Here is a 20,809-nt window from a genome sequence, read left to right on the forward strand (position 1 = left end):
TCCTGTTCTTGGCACAACAGCCTAAGTCCGGCAGGCCCCTAGTGGGACCCCCTGGCCAGCTGAGCCCTCCGAAGCCTGGGGCAACTGCATACCCTCCAAGTGTCCCGATTTTCCAGGGACAGTCCCAGAATTACAAAAGCCATCCCAGTTTCTGATTTGATTCTGGAATGTCCCCATTTCTTCCACCAGCACTGCCTTCACTGAGCTCAGAGAAGCCAGCCCTTGTCCCAAGCAACGACAGTGGAGTTGGTGGTTGCTGTGAAGGAGACCCTGTTGGCTCTCCATAGTCGCCGCTCCCAGTCTCCTCCCTTGGGCAGCTCATAGCGGCAGCTGAAGAACAGGCAAGGAGGAAGAGAGGGTGCCACTGCCAAGGCCCAGCCCTGTGTAACATGCTGGCTCTGAGGTGCAGGCAGAGGGCAGGACCACCCTGAGCAGAAAGAAAGGGGAAGCACATGGAGCCTTGGTTTTTATTTTTTTTAATGAGCCCAATAAAAGACATTGCATTCAACATTGGGAATAAGCAATAATCGCTAACCGGTAAGAGAATGTTGCAATGATGATCCTAGGACCTAAAATCTCTGTTCTCCTTTGTTTGTGATAATGGAACAAATAAAGGATTTGGGTTCAATCAATCCAGAGATTTGCTAACAATTTGCAGAAAGCAAATTGCCCCACTCTAAGATTTGATTTACATTCTCCATTGTATAATGTCTGTTAAACATCAGTGGGTCCTCATGAGGACTTTGGACTTGTGTTTCTTTTCATTCACAGACTCTTAGGACTATAGAGTTGGAAAGGATTGTGAGGGTCATCTAGTTCAACCCCCTACAATGCAAGAAACTTTCACACAAATTGTTGCTGTATCATGATAGCGTAGCAACAGCAGTTCATTCTCTGGTGCCGCCCTTGGTACAGAACGCAATGACCAGTTCACTAAGTGCTACAGCATGATGTGATCATATTACATCGGGGTAGTTTTGTTTGTTTGTTTTTGAGTAGGAACTCAGGGAACAGAGTTTTTCCTCTTTTTTAATTTCTTTTTGTTGTTGTTGCTGGGGGCGGGACTGGAATTTTTCATGAGGATTGGATGAAGTTTACAAGCAAGTTTAGGTGACACAAGCAAGGCTCTTCTGGGATTCTTATGGAAACCCAATGGGACAAAATCATGCACATGCAACATTTGACAAAGGGTCTCATGTATTAAACAAACATACTTGCTGATCCAAAATATGCTGCTCTGTTTAATTAAAGTTTGCACACTAGCTGTGCTTTAGTGTATTAACAAATATGAGTTAGAAACATAACAATTTGATTCCAGACCACGTCTTCTGGTGGGTGACCTTGGTGAGCTTTGTAGGCAATTGCCATGTCCCAGGCATCAATGAAACCAACATTAAGATGCTGAAAAATATCCTTTGTTGCAAGGTATTGGGCATAGCCATGGAAGTTGCTATATAGCTCCTGGTCATCGTCCATCTCCCGGGTGTTCTTTGCTTTGATGATGACCTTTGTATCTGGGCTCCTCAGGAGAAGGCACTGAATGGCTCCCCAGATGTTAACCATCCTTCGAATGAAGAGCTCAATGGGGAAGGGGCGGAAGTGCTGGCCCAGGGAGATGACAACCACAGTGTCTCTGTTGCCTTCCACCATGTCAATCACTCGAGCAATGTAAGTGTGAGATTTCATTGAGTGCATAAAGAAAGATAAGAAGGGATGCCCATGCCTTCTCCAAGGGATTGTAATGTTTTTGGTCATGTCCACAACAACAGAACTCTGGATTATGCTCTGTCCTTGGGTATCAAAGTACGAAAGTGCTAATATGGGAACAGATGCAAAATAAAGACAAGTTACATATATATATGTAAAATCCTCTGAGAAATCACTGGGCTATTTCAAGTGGGGCAAAACAGAAACAGAAAAGGAACAGGACAAGCCAGTTAATTACCTTGTACAAAGTTCTGAATAAAACACTAAAAGATAACCAGGAGACCAGGAATTGAAAAACCAAAACTGATATCAAGTGAAAATAATTTGCAAATATATTGGTCAGAAGCTATAAAACACAGACTTCTTTGTAAATGCTCCCTATGTATCCCTGCAAGGTCTCATATTCCATTTGCATAGACCTACGTCTAAATAAAGGTCCTCTTGACAAAAACAGATGGATCTGTTTTTGTTGTTGTTTTTAAAAAGTTGCTCCACTTTTACAATGAGAAATATCTTGCACCTAATAAAACCACCTTTGCAGACTTGGGGGTCCCCCCACTCCTCCTACTTTTTGTGAGGAAAACTTACTGAGCAAAGATGTTGCTTGTTTAATAGAGAAACAGCCAAAAACGTCCACCTGCAGCATGCTTGGTTCTCTTTCTTAGGCACAACTTACTGCTCTCCCATACACAAGTCCCCTAGAAAAGTTCCTTGCTCTTTACATAACCTAAATGAGTGAATGCAGAACAAGCACATCTGTCTCTACTGTATCTATCTATCTGTCTCTACTCTCTCTCTCTCTCTCTCTCTCTCTCTCTCTCTCTCTCTCTCTCGGGATGTGGGTGGCCCTTTGGTCTAAACCACTGAGTCTCTTGGGCTTGCTGATTGGAAGGTTGGCGGTTCGAATCCCCACGATGGGGTGAGCTCCTGTTGCTCTGTCCCAGCTCCTGCCAGCCAAGCAGTTCAAAAGCATACCAGCACGAGCAGATAAATAGGTACCACTGTGACGGGAAGGTAAATGGAGTTTCCGTGCGCTCCAGTACTCATCATGGTGTTCTGTTGCGCCAGAAGCAGTTTTTGTCATGCTGGCCACATGAGCTGGAAAAATTATCTGTGGACAAACGCCACTTCTCTCAGCCTGAAAGCAGAGATGAGCGCTGCACCCCATAGTTGAATTTGACTGGACTTAACGAACCTTTTACCTTTACTATTGATTGATTGATTGATTGATTGATTGATTGATTGATTGATCTATCAGTCTGTCTATCTGTCTATCTATCTATCTATCTATCTATCTATCTATCTATCTATCTATCTATCTATCAGTGCTGGATCCTTTCTAACCATACCGCTTCAGCCACCAAATAGAATGATCTCTGATAACATTCCCTTCATTTCACAAAGCTTTCTAACTTTCACTAAACCCTCCTGCCATCCAAGGAAAGTGTCTCTAGTCAGGCTTTCACTGCAACCAGATCAGTTCAGGTGGCTCTTTATGCCCAACATCAAGCTGTACAGAAGTCTCCCTACATCATCATCATCATCATTATTATCATTAAATAATAAAAGTTTCTGGGTACATAGAAGTTGATACTGTTAATAGGCCAAATACTACATTGTGGTTTCTCTGGGTGGGAAAACGTACTGCTCACTCTTTTGGAGAGATACTCGATCCATTGCCACACAGTTGAGTCTCCCAGGAGGAAAACCTGCTTTCCCTGTAAGCAAGAGTAAACATTATCCAAGGTGCTGCCATTTACATGCAGCCGCTGGGAGAGATCATCAGGAGGTTTGGGCTGGGTGTTCATCAGTATGCGGATGATACCCAGCTCTACCTCTCTTTTAAATCAGAACCAGTGAAGGCGGTGAAGGTCCTGCGTGTCTGTCTGGAGGCGGTTGGAAGATGGATGGCGGCTAACAGATTGGGGTTGAATCCTGACAAGACAGAAGTACTGTTTTTGGGGGACAGGAGGCGGGCAGGTGTGGAGGATTCCCTGGTCCTGAATGGGGTAACTGTGCCCCTGAAGGACCAGGTGCACAGCCTGGGAGTCATTTTGGACTCACAGCTGTCCATGGAGGCACAGGTCAAATCTGTGTCCAGGGCAGCTGTTTACCAGCTCCATCTGGTACGTAGGCTGAGACCCTATCTGCCTGCGGACTGTCTTGCCAGAGTGGTGCATGCTCTGGTTATCTCCTGCTTGGACTACTGCAATGCACTCTACGTGGGGCTACCTTTGAAGGTGACTCGGAAACTACAACTAATCCAGAATGTGGCAGCTAGACTGGTGACTGGGGGCGGCTGCCGGGACCATATAACACCGGTCTTGAAAGACCTACATTGGCTCCCAGTACGTTTCCGAGCACAATTCAAAGTGTTGGTGCTGACCTTTAAAGTCCTAAACGGCCTCGGTCCAGTATACCTGAAGGAGCGTCTCCACCCCCATCATTCTGCCCGGACGCTGAGGTCCAGCGCCGAGGGCCTTCTGGCGGTTCCCTCATTGCGAGAAGCAAAGCTACAGGGAACCAGGCAGAGGGCCTTCTCGGTAGTGGCGCCCGCCCTGTGGAACGCCCTTCCAGCAGATGTCAAAGCGATAAACAACTACCTGACATTCAGAAGACATCTTAAGGCAGCCCTGTTCAGGGAAGTTTTTAACGTGTGATATTTTACTGTATTTTTGGTTTTTATGGAAGCTGCCCAGAGTGGCTGGGGAGGCCCAGCCAGATGGGCGGGGTATAAATAATAAATTATTATTATTATTATTATTATTATTGAGCACTTTGCAGAAAGCAGGATGCCATTGGCTCTGTCAAACAAAGCCACTGGGAGACGGGGAAGTCATCCCGACTCTGCAGTTCATGTTAGCCATTGTCTTCTTCCCTACCAAAAGGAAAAGAAGAAATGAGAAGATAAAAATAGTATGGAGGATTCTGTTTGAGATTTAGAAACCCCATCAGTCAACTTGACCAGCTCTGTATTTGGGGGGGGGGGGGTTTAACAACTCATGGGAAAGGGGTCCTTGGGGTGGGGGATGTTGTTCTCTTTCAATATCAAGACCCACCTCTCCCCATATGAATAAACTTGGACTCTGTGATCATCCTCTGTAGCCCAGAAGATGGCAACAAGAGAACGGGCCTTTTTTGTGGGGGCTCCCCACTTGTGGAATGCTCTCCCCAGGGAGGCTCGCCTGGAGCCTTTGAAGGAAAAAGAGAGACCCTCTTGGCCTATGTGTCCATAATGTTGGCTTCTCCCCAGTTAGATTATGATTACAAATGGCATGACCTACTAAATATAACCCATTTAGCTGGTGCTTTCAAGAAGCAAAAGTCAAACTATCCACTTGCAAGGGACCTTGTGGTTGCACATTTCCTGAAAATGCTGATGCAGATCTTGTGTTTAGAAATTTCCTGGTAGTGCGTGTACTTTTCGGGGGAAGGTATAAATTGTTCAGACTTTGTGGATGGAGATTTCCTGGCATTTTCAGTAAAGCAATGACCAGGAGGGAAGGAACAAAATAAAATAAAATAATTCCTTCCAGTAGCACCTTAGAGACCAACTAAGTTTGTTATTGGTATCTGAAGAAGTGTGCATGCACATGAAAGCTCATACCAATAACAAACTTAGTTGGTCTCTAAGGTGTTACTGGAAGGAATGTTTTTTGTTTTGTTTTGTTTTGACTATGGCAGACCAGCATGGTTACCTACCTGTAACTAGGAGGGAAGGGACAGTGTCCAAAAGATTCTGGGAATTGAGCCCCATGCATTGAGCCCCAAGGCTTTCTGTTGAGACCTATGCCTATGCTTAATGTCACAAGTATGTAACCCATTGTAATCAGGATCAAACGTTTCTCACATGTAACAATGTATTGGAACAGTATAAGTATTCACCGTGTGCTCATCAGAGGTGCACAGATTCTTTGGGTGCTAACTGCTTTTTGTTTTTTGTTTTCCACTCCTGGTGTGATCATTGGCTAAGTTAACCCTGTTTGAATTGGATACTTGTCCACAACACTTTCATCAATTCAATTTACATACTGCCCTTTATCAAAAGATCCCAGGGCTGAGTACAACAATAAAAACACATTAGAGAACATCAATGATAAAAACATAATAAAAAGCATACTGACAGACAGCCTATTAATAAAAGAGTCATCATTGTAACAGCCATCTCCTCCGCTTTCACAGACCATAATTTAATAGCCATAGGCCTGGGTAAAGAGGAATGACCTTTGAGTGTAGACAATTGTAAAAAGGGAAGACTTGTGTTCATTGCTCCATGCTGTTTCAGAGGTGGATTTAGCATGACCTGCATTGGTAAAAAGGTAAAAGTAAAGGACCCCTGGACAGTTAAATCCAGTCAAAGGCAACTATGGGGTTGCGGCGCTCATCTGGCTTTCAGGCCGAGAGAGCCGGCATTTGTCCAAAGTCAACTGTCCTGGTCATGTGGCCAGCATGACTAAACTGCTTCCAGTGCAACAGAACACCGTGATGGAAACCAGAGCACACGGAAACGCTGTTTACCTTCCCACCACAAAGGTACCTATTTATCTACTTGCATTGGCGTGGTTTTGAACTGCTAGGTTGGCAGGAGCTGGGACAGAGCAACGGGAGCTCACCCCGTTGTGAGGATTCGAACCACCGACCATCTGATCGGCAAGCCCAAGAGGCTCAGTGGTTTAGACCACAGCGCCACCCGCGTCCACTGGGCACCGAGCTGAGAGGGCGCTGCAGGGGTCACCACAAAAATAACTTGGAACAGAGGGAAGGGATTTTGGCGTTACACAGGGCGCCTCTGAAATGTGAAAGCCCAAAGTCTGTCACTGCGCGTTTCTGCTCTGATCACACCCACCACTGGAATACAACCCTGGAAGGTTATCCAAGAGGTAAGGTGGCCCTCACATTGAAAGGGTTGCCCATTCATATGTAATATATGGCAGCCATTGTAGTGGTGTAAGCCTCTTCCTGGCAAATTGGGAGTATAGGATGGTTCTGCCCATCTCAAGGTATTTGAAGGCTGTGATGTGCTAAAAAAAATTACTTTGCCCCCAAATTCCTACATTCATTATATGTGCCAACAAAATGTTGCAATGAGAACCTGAAGGTCTGACTCACTTCCACAGGATACAACATGGATGCCCACAAATGGATGCAGGATCTCAGCTCCAACTTTGTTCCTTCAAAGGAAAAAAGGAAGTCAACAGATTCAGAATCTTTCCATCATTGATGTTTCCCACTAAATTCTCACATCTAACATGTTGCTGCTGTAAATGGAAGGTGAATCTTAATCTGATTTTGCAAAGCCTTTTGTACATTGTCAGGTTTTTATTGGGTCAAGTAGAAAATGACATTAAAATGGACCTGATAAAAAGAAAGAAATTCCACATTACAGTGGTACCTCGGGTCAAGTACTTAATTCGTTCCGGAGGTCTGTACTTAACCTGAAACTGTTCTTAACCTGAAGCACCACTTTAGCTAATGGGGCCTTCTGTTGCTGCTGCGCCGCCAGAGCACAATTTCTGCTCCTGAAGCAAAGTTCTTAACCTGAATCACTATTTCTGGGTTAGCAGAGTCTGTAACCTGAAGCCTATGTAACCTGAAGCGTATGTAACCCGAGATACCACTGTATAATGTACTGTTTTTCTGTCTTTTTACTGGAAGCCTTTCTGAATGCTGCACACCAATATTTTAAATAAATGTAAGTTCTGATTGTGACAAGTATGACTTCTATATTGTTGTAATGTGATTTTATTTTATTTTATTTTATTTTTTGCTCTGGAGCTTCCGCCACAAAAACCCATGCTTCAATGCTGAATTAGAGCAAATGGCAAACCACAGAAAACCAAAATTGCTGTTTTTTTGTGCTTCATCTTTTATGAAGTGAGTTTTGTGGGTGAAACTCTGGGACAAAGAAAAGAGCACTCAGACATGGAGCTATAAAGCACAGATCTGTGCTTAGGAAGTGCAGGAAGAAAGGTAAGTGTGGATAAGCCCGATATTGGTGTTCTGAGGATTGTCTGGGTCTGGATCTTAAGAGACCAGCTAAGACACCAGTTAACAGAGAACACAGGGTAAAGATGTGCCCACACAACCAACACCACTCCAACCACTGTTCACTTCTACTGCAGAACTTGCCTAATCTTCAGCTGGAAATTAAGCAATTGTTTGCCCCACATAACTGTTGAAAGCCAATATTTTGCAACACAAATGTGTATTTAACTGGTGATGTAACCAACTGCCTTTGTGATGCATGCTGAAGCCTTGGATTCAACAGATGAAACCTTCTTCCTATCTTCTTCCTCAATACTGCAAACAGATTCCAATAATCTTGAGGAACTTGACTCATCACTGTATTGAGCAACCAAGCCGGGAAGAGGATCTATCTTGGGAGAGGAACAGCTTACCCATTTGTAATCATTTCAGCCTGCACAACCCCAGAAGGGGCACGTACACACACATGGGAACAAAAGAAGAAGAGGAGGAGGAGTTTGGATTTGATATCCCGCTTTATCACTACCCGAAGGAGTCTCAAAACGGCTAACAATCTCCTTTCCCTTCCTCCCCCACAACAAACACTCTGTGAGGTGAGTGAGGCTGAGACACCACTACACCACACATCACCCCCCATGTGGTGAGGCACCTGAACTGCAGATTGGAACATTGCCCCCCACCCCAACTACTCTTCAGCTCTAGAACAGGGCTTCCCAAACTTGGGTCTCCAGCAGCTTATGGACTACAACTCCCATCATCCCTAGCTAGCAGGACCAGTGGTCAGGGATGATGGGAAGTATAGTCCAAAAACAGCTAGAGACTCAAGTTTGGGAAAACCACCCAGGCCGGCCTCCTGAACAGAAAGGAAGACTATAAAAGACTTCTTGTTTGGTCTGTGGCTACACCACACTGGCTGGATCAGGCCAATGGCTCATCTAGCCCAGCATCTGACCAAAAACCTGCAAGCAGGACATGAACATAAGAGCTCCCTCCCCTCCTGTGGTTTCCAGCATTGTTGACTAGCTGTGGAGGCAGAGCATCGCCACCATGGCTAGTAGCCACCAGTAGCCCTCACCTCCATGAATTTGTCAAATCCCCCTTTAAAGCCATATCCCTAACTCCTATTTTTAGATACTTCTAAAAGACACCACATTGCACCCCCTTATTCATCACTGACCCTGGGGATTCTGTATGGCTTTCTGACTGCCGACGAGCTCCAGAGAGCAAACACACAGACCCAAACTGTCTCAAAATGAAACATTCACAGAATGAACAGCAGAATTCTTAAAATACCCGGCTGCGAGTTATGAAATGCATTGACACTTGGCCTTAAGAAGAGACAGGAGAGTGAAATACCTCTTAAAAAGTCTTCGTTCCAAGTCTGTGAGGTAGGATTTGTGTGTTACTTCAGACTGAAGTTTCACAAGAGCTTCACACGGCACCCTCTTTGGTTTCACACAGTAGAAGGCTTCCTGGTCTCGTTCATCAAGATACTCACATAGATCCGCAGTTGTGCTTCTGACAAAACCACACTTGGTGGAGACGTGTGAGGCCCCATTCAGAAACTTGCCCCTGAAATCCATTTTGTCGTAGCCTCTCTTCCTCGCAGCCCACAGTGCAGAAACTCCTTCACTGGGGTGGATGAGCAAGATGGAAACTTTGACATCGCCCTCCCAAAATAAAGTGAAATTGACCAGGTACGTCCCATTCCTATAGTCTGTGATGTGCCCAGAAACTCCAGCCCCAAGACTTGAAGAGGAGATCCTCACTCGTAAGAAGTCTCCTCCGTACTTCTTTCTCTCCCCCAAGTAGTTGTACAAATCTAGCCGAACCATCAAGGGGTCTCCAACACAATAAGAACCCTTTTGGTTTAATATGGTGGCCTTGCTGTTCCTGGCACTTGTGGTGGTCATTATATCTGTGAAAGTGACACTGGGCATCAACTCGTTCAGCTTTCTCAGAATGTATTTTACTTCTTTGTCGTTCTTTTCCCACTCTATCCTCATATTCATCAGGATGTCTCCTTTCATGGGCAAAATTCTGTTCCCGCTGTCTTTGATGGAAGAATTTCATCAAATTTGAATACTTTCAAATTAATCAAAAAAGTGATTACAAGTAAACCTGAATGCTAGGAAAATATGGGATTCGTTCATAAAAGTCTAGGAAGCATGGGAAGCAAATCAGTCACATTTAAAAAAACACACAATAATATGCTTTGTTTTAATCAAACCCCTACTGGGAAATCTGCTGGGAAAATCTGAAGCATCCCATATTAAATATCTTTTGGATGACAGGGCTAATGATATTACACTGGCCGTGGCAAAGTTTCTCTTGGAAGTTAAAAAAATCAAGGATCATCATGCTTGAGACAAAACAAAATGACTGCCTCGGTTCCTCTCTCTTTTGTGGTTGGCTGTCTTAACTGTATTTTGTTCTGAAATTGTTTGATGGGTCTTTGGACCGCAATCAAGATTTTATTTATTTATGCTTTGTTTCAAAAAGTATTTTATAATTTTCCCTAATCAATTACTTTAAGTAATGGCTGGTGTGGATATTAATATTGGCATTTTTTTACATTACTTTTCAGTAAAAAAAAGAGGAAAAAATAGGCTCCTATAAAGGCTTACAAATATCAATTTATAATATTTACATAGCGTCCTTCATGTTCTAGATCCTCTTCCCCCTCTGCCTCCATGCTGTCAATGTACGATTGCTCTCAGAATAGCAAAAGCTCATATTTTTGGAGGTTTGTCCACACTTCCTCTAGTCCTGCTCCTTTCCTCAGGCAAAATCTGCTCTTTAGTGCTCAATCAGATCAAACAGCATTTTGGGTTTCCTCCAGATCAGCATTTGCTCCGATTGAACACAAAATAGCAGGTTTTCCTGGGAAAGGAGAGCAGTAAGTTGAAAACTGCTCAGACCCATACCTAAAAAGCATGGATCAAGCAGAAAACAACAGCCCCATGCTTTCTAGGCTGTGGTGTAACGTGGGTTGCCAGGACCACGTGGAGGGGTGGGAGCAAGAGAAACCGAAGGAGTACACATGCACATTCAATGGCTTAACATCATCCATGTCACACAGGAGATCGCAGCCGCAGAGATAAGAAAAGAAGAGTTGTTCCATACTCCGGAGAGGTCACTTCCTGGTTCACATAGAGAAGCTGTTTTCAATGGAGCTGAGTGATGGAAGCACACACAGCTGTATTGAGGCAGCTCCAGGTGTTGAAATTTGGCGCCCCTAACAATTTTGCACCTGGGGCAACCGCCCCTGTGCCCCCTATGTTACACCACTGTTTCCAGGCATGGAACAAGCAGAAGTGTGGACGAGCCCAGGGTTTTGCAATACCCGTGATTTAGCATTGCATCAGGACAATTGGGAATTGGGTTTTTCTGAGAATTGCTGTTTGTTCTGATTTAGTGCTAAAGAACTGGTTTTCCAGGAAGAAAGGCAAAACTGCTCGATTCTAGCTGGAAAGAATGGGACAAATGGAAAACTGTCCAGACCCCTGTGCTTTCTAGGCACAAACAAACGGAAGTGTGGGCGAGCTTTTAGGCCCCTAGTATACTTCCCTGCTATGCTATGCATCTACCTGTACTGTTCCCCCAATACCTGTTCCTGTAAGGATTTTGCTTTCCTGACTCAGTGCTGGGTTATAACCTAGGAAGATTTCCCTGCTGGTTCCGTCTGCATCTTCCAGGTTGAGATAATGCTTTGCTTTTGAAGCACCCTTCTCTTTCAAGTATAGATGCTGCTGCTGCTTTCGCATCCTTCACTTCTCCCTCGCTCTCATTCTAGTATGTGAGGAGGAAGAGAGCATTCCACCCCACACAGTTGTGAAGTTTTGCGAAACCAGGCTCATCTTTGCCTTTGACAAGCGCCAGCAGCGGCCAGCCTCCAGCAACATAAGGCAAAAGGGAATGGGAAGAGGATCGAGCAGGGAAAGAGCTGGTAGGGAATAGATATGAGAACTGAAAAAGGCCTCACCAATGTCACCAGCAAAGTGATTGATCTGATTTGTTGATATATGGCTCATTTTGACACCTCTGAAGATGAGAATCTGGAGCATGCAATGAGAAAGAAAGAATTACAAGCGTTCACAAGGAGAAAACAGAGCAGTTGTAAGGCACAATTCCCAAGCAAAAGCTCCATGCGGAAGCATATCTGAATAGCAGGTGCCAGGGTTGATACTGGACACAGGTTTAAAAAACAATGTTCTTCCACAGGGGGAAAGGCTGCAATAAAAGGTTGAAAAAATAGAGAAACATTTACTCAAGGTGAATATTGCATTTAAAATTCCATTCTGCGAAAGTGTCACACCGCAAGAGCCAAACTACCGTATTTTTCGCTCTATTGGACGCACCGGACCACAGGACGCACCTAGTTTTTAGAGGGGGAAATCAAGGAAAAAAATATTACCCCCCCCCCCAGCCCCAAAGAGCAACGGACAGGCTGCATGCAGCCTGTCCACTTCTCCCAGAGCTTCTCAGGGCTGCGGGGGAAGCCCGGGTTCCCCCCCCCCCAGCCCCAAAGAGCAAAGAAGCCAAGACAGTGTGCGGGATCCATAGCCGCGCAACCTCTCCAGCCAGGAGCTAAACCTCTCCAGTGCAGCTAAAGAAAACAAGGCAGCAAGCGCGATCCATCCCGCTCACTGCCTTGGCTTCTTCTTTAGCCTTGCACAGCATCTTTAGTCTTGCACAACGGGATGGATTGCGCCCGCTGTCCACCGGGGCTGGACTAGATGACTCCTGGGGTTCCCTTCCAACCCTGCAATTCTATGACCTCGGAAGGTGTTTGGGGTCTCCACCACAGGAGGCTTTTAAGCAGCGGTTGGGGGACCATCTGCCTGGCGTTCTTTAGCTGTGATTCCTACATTGTGAGGGGGCTGGGCTAGATGACCCTTGGGTGGCCCTCCCAACTCTATACAGTCCTACAGTTCTGCGGCAGGAGATCCACAGCCACTTCACACAATGCCCACCCCCAATTTTCATCTGAGAGACATGTGTCTCTCAGTACCCCCCTACCTGCCACACTTCCCCCACCCCACTTAAGCTGAGGGAATCTGCTGCAGCCGTGAGCAGCGGAGGAACCATGGTCCCCTTCCTTCTCTCCTCCGTAGTTGCTTTGAAGCAGGAAAATGGGAGAGGAGCTGCTTACACGAGTGTAAGCTGCTCCCCTCCCACATTGCCGCTTCAAAGCAATCACGGAGGAGGGAATCCGCTGAAGCCTCCAGCAGCGGAGGATCCATGGTCCCCTTCCTTCCCTCCTCCATGGTTGCTTTGAAGGAGGAAAGTGGGAGAGGAGCTGCTTACACGAGTGTAAACTGCCCCCTCCCACTTTCCTGCTTCAAAGCAATTACGGAGGAGGAATCCGCTGAAGCCTCCAGCAGCGGAGGATCCATGGTCCCCTTCCTTCCCTCCTCCGTAGTTGCTTTGAAGGAGGAAAGTGGGAGAGGAGCTGCTTACACGAGTGTAAGCTGCTCCCCTCCCACTTTCCTGCTTCAAAGCAATTACGGAGGAGGAATCCGCTGAAGCCTCCAGCAGCGGAGGATCCATGGTCCCCTTCCTTCCCTCCTCCGTAGTTGCTTTGAAGGAGGAAAGTGGGAGAGGAGCTGCTTACACGAGTGTAAGCTGCTCCCCTCCCACTTTGCTGCTTCAAAGGGAGCCCGGGAGGAGGGAATCTGCTGCAGCCTCCAGCAGCGAAGAGGATCCATGGGTCCCCTCTTTCCCTCCTCCGTGGTTGCTTTGAAGCAGGAAAGTGGGAGAGGAGCTGCTTACACGAGTGTAAGCTGCTCCCCTCCCACTTTCCTGCTTCAAAGCAATTACGGAGGAGGAATCCGCTGAAGCCTCCAGCAGCGGAGGATCCATGGTCCCCTTCCTTCCCTCCTCCGCAGTTGCTTTGAAGGAGGAAAGTGGGAGAGGAGCTGCTTACACGAGTGTAAGCTGCTCCCCTCCCACATTGCCGCTTCAAAGGGAGCCCGGGAGGAGGGAATCCGCTGCAGCTTCCCCCAACTACTGCAGAAGCCGCGCGCTCTTTAAAGGGGCTGTGCGGCTTCTCCTGCCTTTTCTGGGAGGTGGGGGGATTCCCCCACCTCGTAGAAAAGCCCGCAGGTGCCGCGCAGCCTTTAAAGAGGGTGCCGCTCTTGGGGGCTTTTCCCCCAGGAGGGAGAAGGGACTGCTGCAGCCAGTCAGTCCCTTCTCCCTCCTAGAGAAAAGCCCGCAAGAGCGCACAAAGCTTGTGTGCGGCTCTTGAGGGCTTTTCCCACCTGCCTCCCCCCTGCATTCGCTCCATAGGACGCACACACATTTTCCCTTGCTTTTTAGGAGGGAAAAAGTGCGTCCTATGGTGCGAAAAATACGGTATTTACTTCTATTTTTAAATGGTCACCAGAGTCCAATCCATGTTGTATTTCAGGGCCATCAGGTGCTAATTAACTAAATGTATTAACAACAACAACAACAACAACTTTTTATTTATACCCCACCCATCTGTCTGGGTTTCCCCAGCCACTCTAGGTGGCTGACAACAGAATATTAAAAATACAATAAAATATCAAACATTAAAAGCTTCCCTAAACAGGGCTGCCTTCAGATGTCTTCTGAATGTCAGGTTGTTGTTTATCTCTTTGACATCTGGTGGGAGGGCATTCCACAGGGAGGGTGCCACTACCGAGAAGGCCCTCTGCCTGGTTCCCTGTAACTTGGCTTCTCACAGTGAGGGAACCGCCAGAAGGCCCTCGGCGCTGGACCTCAGCATCCGGGCAGAACAATGGGGGTGAAGACACTCCTTCAGGTATATGTACATACACCATTTTTAAAAAAAATCTTTATGAATTAGTTTGTGTTATTGAATAAGGTAAGACACTCTACCTGGGTATCAGTTTTGTAGATGTGGACAGTGTAGATGATGAAGAAACTGACTCCAAGCACGAGAGCCAGGAAGACTGTTGAGGTCATGGTACAAACCAAAGATATTCCTGTCACCTCTGTCAAAAGGCACAGATAAATTCCTTTTCACCGCCTTTGGTTTCAAACCTGTTGCAACCAAAGGCAAGGGGAGAGTAGTAATACTTTCCAACAGACTATTCTAGAATGTATGTTTTTAAAAACTCACTGAAAATTCATTTAACCCAGTAGCCTGTAAGTATTGACATCAGAAAATCATTAGTATAGTAGGAGCTCTCTCTCTCTCTCTCTCTCTCCTACTCTGTTTCACTCTTACTGATCTTATTATTAGGATATGCATTTCTATAATGCAAACAAACCTTTTAATAACTGAAAATACTGCTGATTTTCAGATATGAAGACCTCCACCTGGTTGTAGTTCCTGAGTCTTGAATGGATGACTATGCACTCCCTACTTCTCTGAGTTCAAACTACTACTACTTCGAACTGTGGGAGGCAGTGGAGGACAGAAGTGCCTGGCGTGCTCTGGTCCATGGGGTCACGAAGAGTCGGACACAACTAAACAACAACAACAAACTTCTCTGAGTTGTAAGAATTCCCATGTTACATATTGAAAATAAGTAAGTAAAATAATAATCATGTTGATAATAATACTTCCTAGTGATGTATGGAAGTGAGAGCTGGACCATAAAGATGTTGGAGTTGGAACTTAACTGGTTAAGTTGTTCCCAGGATGCATCACCTTCTGACCACACCTTCTTGAGTTCAACACCTTCCCCTTTGCCTTGTGCTCCTTCCCAGCATCTTTCCCAGGCACCTGTTGAACCCCTTCAACACTCCCAGAATCACACTGTGCGACACTTTTCCACGCACCTGTGACCTGATACCCTACTGACTCATTAGAGCCAGCAGGAAGCGCGCCGGACCCGGGAAGTTATAAGTCGCTAATCGAGGTTCGTAAATCAATTAGCGGGGGTCACGGCTAATCACCAAAGGTCACAGGTTATGGACCCATAAATTACCGCTTGTAAAACTGTCGGGAGCTGTAAATCTGCGGTGTCGAGCAGAGACGGAGAAGAGACGCAGAAACGTGCCTGGGTTGCTGAGAACTGCCAAGAGCTGAGAGCAGCTGAGGTATCGTTTCTCCACGCCAGGGGAGCTGGTTGTTTACGTGAGTACGCTGGGCCCCGGGGGAAGATGGCAGGCTGCCAGGTCTTGGAGGACTGTGGGAGGCTCACTTTAAGAAGTTGGGCAACCTGGCTGCTGATCTGAGGTCTACTGTTCTGGGTGCCAGGAAGCCAGAGGCCGTTCAGCGCTCCAGGGTGTTTGTGAGGCTGGAGGCGGAAAGCAAGGGCCGGGAGATGGCTGCTTCAGAACAGAAAGACAAGATGGCGCTGATCACCTACGTGAGAGCCGGTGCACAGCTGGAAAAGGCTGTGGGCCCCAGAGGGGGGGGCAAGGGACTATTGACGCTTGGGAATGTACTGCTGTGTTTGCTGTGAAGGCTCAGCAGGAGGCCAAGGGCAGATTGAAGCTGGAAGCCTAGAAATGGCTGGAGCCCCTGTTCCTGATGCGGAGGCCAAGGGCAGATTGAAGCTGGAAGCCTAGAAATGGCTGGAGCCCCTGTTCCTGATGCTTTAGCCTCAAGGAGTGCTAGTGAGCATGTCGGGGGGGTGGAAAGTTCCAAAGGCAAGTTTGAAAAGTTTTCCACTGAACCTGCTGGAGCGAAGAGCGGCTTCAGGGGGGGCGAGGCTGGTGGGAGGCGTCGTTCCAGGAGGAGGAAGGCCAAGCCAGTTGGGAGCCCCAGGCAGTGTTTTTCCACTGGAGTTCGTCGTTGCTACGTGTGCAAAGCTCCGGGACATCTGCGGCGAGATTGCCCCCACCGGAGCAGAGAGAAAAGGCAGGATGTTGCGGATGTTGCCAAGGTCAAACTGTTGATTTCTCATGGGAACCAGTCGGGTTACCATGGCAACCGGTCTGGAAAAACAACCAGGCGCGGGACTGAGGCTGGTGTACGTGCCAGGTGCCAGCAAGAGACTCGTGGGACAAGGCCAGAGCAGAGTGTTGTTATTGGCTCTGCTGCTGATTGCAATTTGATTCCAGAGACATCTGCTGGGAAGCTGCGGAAATGCAGGGCTATTTTAACAGGGATGACTGTTAGGTTCACAGACGGAACACAAAAATCAGTCTGTGGTGTGGTGGCTAACGTGTTTTTTCTCTCCTTCACAGGAGGAGCTAGAGATCTGCGTTGTGCCGGGACTGAATTGTTGTCTTTTATCTGTATCAGCTCTAATGAAGCAGGGATACAATGCTTGTTCTGGAAATGACACCTGTTCCATTTTCAGAGGGGGGCGACAACGGGTCAACATGGCGAAGAGCAAGAACAACGTCTTTGTTCTGGAGTCACCTATGGAGGGTGGTGGGAATGCTGGAAAAGCACAGGCGAAGTGTGCTAAGGTTCCCAGTCATGTGCAAAAGTTGCACAGGTGCACAAAAGGGTACAAGCTCCGGAAATGTGGGAGGAGGTCCCAAGGGTGCAGGGCATGCAAAGGTGCAAAGGTGCTTGGTTTTTCCCGGGTTTGGGAGGGTAGCCAAGGAGGTTTTGAGCTGGTTTACACAGATCTGTCAGGACCCATGAGGTCTGAGAGTCTGGGTGGGGCCAGGTATGTGCTGTCGCTGACAGGTGACCACAGCCAGGTTGGCTGGTGTTTCTCTCTCAAATCACAGGGGGAGGTGGCGCAACTGATCCAGGATTGGGTTGCGGAGGTGGAACGAAGGTTCTCCACCAGGGTGCAAGGGTTCAAGAGCGACCAAGGGTCACAGTTTTCTGGGTCTGCTCTGGAGGAATTTTTCAAGAAAAAGGGAATACGTCACCAGGTGACGGGTGCAAAGTCTTCTCAAGGGAGAAGGGAGGCTGTGGCTGAACCCAGTGATGGGGATAAGGTCCAGAATCAGGGTTCAGATCCCGGTGATGGGGACCAAGTCCGGGGTCGGGGTTCAGGGCAGGTTTGGGCATCTCCAAGGGTTGTGAAAGGAGTGTCCAGGTGTGAGGCTTCATCTCCGGTAATGGAGAAAGCTCACGGAAGGGTTGTCAAGTCAGAGGGGGAAGATTCTGACGGAGAAGACACAACTGCTGGCTCTAATGAGTCAGTAGGGTATCAGGTCACAGGTGCGTGGAAAAGTGTCGCACAGTGTGATTCTGGGAGTGTTGAAGGGGTTCAACAGGTGCCTGGGAAAGATGCTGGGAAGGAGCACAAGGCAAAGGGGAAGGTGTTGAACTCAAGAAGGTGTGGTCAGAAGGTGATGCAAGAGGGGGTGTTGGAGTTGGAACTTAACTGGTTAAGTTGTTCCCAGGATGCCTCACCATTCTGACGTCACTTTTGGAAGCTCGGGCGGAGCTTGGGCAAAGTTTGCCAGTCCCACGATGTGAGCTGTGGGGAAAAGACGCAGGGCTGAGATGGCTGAAAATAGTCCTGGAAATTCCTGAGAAATATTGGAATAAATGCTGTAAATAGACAAACCGGTGCTGTGTGTGTTTGTCTGGAACGTGACAGTTTTACAACGCTGTGCGAAGCTCTGCTGAGTCGTGACGGAGTGGCGCGCAGCTGAGGGAAGCGCGCCGGACCCGGGAAGTTATAAGTCGCTAATCGAGGTTCGTAAATCAATTAGCGGGGGTCACGGCTAATCACCAAAGGTCACAAAAGAAGGCTGATCGCCGAAGAATTGATGCTTTTGAATTATGGTGCTGGAGGAGACTCTTGAGAGTCCCATGGACTGCAAGAAGATCAAACCTCTCCATTCTGAAGGAAATCAGCCCTGAGCGCTCACTGGAAGGACAGATCGTGAAGCTGAGGCTCCAATACTTTGGCCACCTCATGAGAAGAGAAGACTCCCTGGAAAAGACCCTGATGTTGGGAAAGATGGAGGGCACAAGGAGAAGGGGACGACAGAGAATGAGATGGTTGGATGGTGTTCTTGAAGCTACTAGCATGAGTTTGATCAAACTGCGGGAGGCAGTGGAGGACAGAAGTGCCTGGCGTGCTCTGGTCCATGGGGTCACGAAGAGTCGGACACGACTAAACGACTAAACAACAACAACAATAATACTTCCAGGGTAGAGATTACCAGCAGATGGCTTCCTTTGGAGAGTACTTGAGCCTTTGGTCCTTAAAAACAAGCAAGCAAACAAACAAACCTTGCTTGTTTACAAATATATGAATAACACAGGTGGAGACCACTTTCAAACTCCTAGCTAGGCCTCTTTCTGGGTCTATCATTTCCTTGTTCAAAACTGCTTTTGTGGCTCTCTCTCTTTCTCTCATAGTGGGTGAAGGGTGCCCTCTTTTTCATCAAAATTGCTGCCAACCAGCTGACCTCACCTCTAACCTCTGATGTTTGATCTCAAAGATGGAAGAAGGCATGATGCTCAGGCAGGCCCTTTAAAACACAGACTCTCTGACCATAGGAATCAAAGTACAGTGCTACACTGGGCTCAAAGACTGGTGAGGGAGCATAATATCCCAGAAGACTACAGAAAGAAATAGGGTGGGAGGGCATAGGAGCCAATGCCTAGAGACTGAGGTGTCGTCCCCCCCATTTTTTATGGGGACAGGCCCTATCTAAGTTGATAGGCATTGCCATTCAAATAGTGTGAATGTACCATATAATGAAATGATTTTAGAATGTTGTATTATTTTACTGTTGCTAGCCGCTCTGAGCCCAGCTTCAGCTGGGGAGGGCAGGCTATAAATAAAATTTCATTATTATTTTATTTATATCATGTGATTGATTATGCAGGGTGGGGCTTAGCTGCCCCCCCCCAATATTTTATTCTTCCATCTGGGGATGGAAGAATCTTAGCAAATTTGAGACACAGTGTGGAAAAATGCTATGTGTATATCTGTACATTCTTTGCCCTTTGTAAAAAAAAAAAAAAGGTTTCTGCGGCCTCCGTTGACATAGAGCAAAACCCTCAAAGTCCAAAACCTTGAACTCTTACTATGTTGCAGGCCTGTTTGGCAGTAGCAGCTTGGCAACAGATTCTGCAAGAGGGGTAGCGCTGCTTCGAGTATTTATAGGGGCCTGGATCAGAGAACTCCATTTTGATTGGTCAAGGGACCGGCAGGTTCTGATTAGCTGGAAGTTCTGGTTGGTGAATAAAGGGTAGTTAATTGTCAGTTGCGGAAAACAAACGTCAGTTCGGAAAGTCGGTTGGGAAAGTCAGTTGATGGACGAAGTGTGAGGCAAAGATTTGAGAAGACTGAGGGGTTAGGGTCAATAGTGGAGAGCTGAGGTCTGAATATTAAGCTACTCACCCCAAGTGTGTTAGCAATACAGTGGTACCTCAGGTTACATATGCTTCAGGTTACACACTCTGCTAACCCAGAAACAGTGCTTCAGGTTAAGAAGTTTGCTTCAGGATAAGAACAGAAATCGGGCTCCGGCGGCGCGGCAGCAGCAGGAGGCCCCATTAGCTAAAGTGGTGCTTCAGGTTAAGAACAGTTTCAGGTTAAGAACAGCCCTCCGGAACGAATTAAGTACTTAACCTGAGGTACCACTGTACTTGGCTGGTGAAGAACTGAAGAAGGAAGCCAGTGGTTGGGTTAGGCTAAGATGGTTGCCCTGACTAAAGGTCTCGCCAGAAGACACAGGCCTTGAAAAATCAGCTAAACAGTCAAAGTTAGCCAGAAACACAACTGGGTCAGTTCTGGGGTCAGAGGCTGATTGTCCCCAGTAGCAAAACCAGGTTGCGGGTGAATTTGGCTGGTGTGGATATTTAGTGAAATTGGCCTGAGGCAAAAGCCACCAAAAGTTTGGCATTACTGCAACAGTGTCGCTTGAGTCTTTGGAAACTATCAACAAGCACATGAAAGAACCCATTGTCAATATCAATATCCCTTAAGTACATAAGGAAATTTAATCTGGACAGCTTTAGTCCATAGTTCATGATGTCTCCATGCCCAAGCCTATTCAACCAAGTTACAAGGCGGCTTTATTCACTCTTCTAATTCCTTTTGATGCTTTCTGCGTATCAACTTTGAACATAATGGTGAGTGGGGAACAAAGACCCCCTGGGGATATGCAGGATTACCTCTCTGCACAATAACCACCACATACATACCTTCCGTTAGGTGATAATAATAAAATAGTTTATTATTTGTATCCCACCCATCTGGCTGGGTTTCCCCAACCACTCTGGGCAGCTTCCAATAAA

The 20,809-nt window shown here is 46.9% G+C and overlaps 1 protein-coding gene across 4 annotated transcripts; it reads right to left on the reverse strand.

Moving 5' to 3' along the window:
• Positions 1-1,033: 1,033 nt before the first annotated feature.
• Positions 1,034-20,681, reverse strand: LOC310696037 (NXPE family member 1-like). Of its 4 annotated transcripts, none has more exons than XM_083481162.1 (8): positions 19,595-20,681; positions 14,560-14,675; positions 11,678-11,750; positions 9,049-9,745; positions 6,817-6,878; positions 4,476-4,585; positions 3,353-3,461; positions 1,034-1,814 (listed from the first exon to the last, which is right to left on the reverse strand). In XM_083481162.1, exons 2-6 carry the CDS (start codon positions 14,644-14,646, stop codon positions 4,515-4,517), a joined length of 990 nt encoding a protein of 329 aa, XP_083337288.1. In that variant the 5' UTR covers positions 14,647-14,675; positions 19,595-20,681; the 3' UTR covers positions 1,034-1,814; positions 3,353-3,461; positions 4,476-4,514. The 4 variants fall into 4 exon arrangements, with proteins under 4 accessions (XP_083337288.1, XP_083337287.1, XP_083337290.1 ...); XM_083481161.1 differs by having other exon boundaries at positions 14,560-14,724; positions 19,595-20,679; XM_083481164.1 differs by lacking the exon at positions 19,595-20,681 and having other exon boundaries at positions 9,049-9,741; positions 14,560-14,724.
• Positions 20,682-20,809: the final 128 nt, after the last annotated feature.

This window comes from Podarcis liolepis (genome assembly GCF_965112155.1).
Source record: "Podarcis liolepis genome assembly, chromosome: 16".
Taxonomy (NCBI): Eukaryota; Metazoa; Chordata; class Lepidosauria; order Squamata; family Lacertidae; genus Podarcis; species Podarcis liolepis.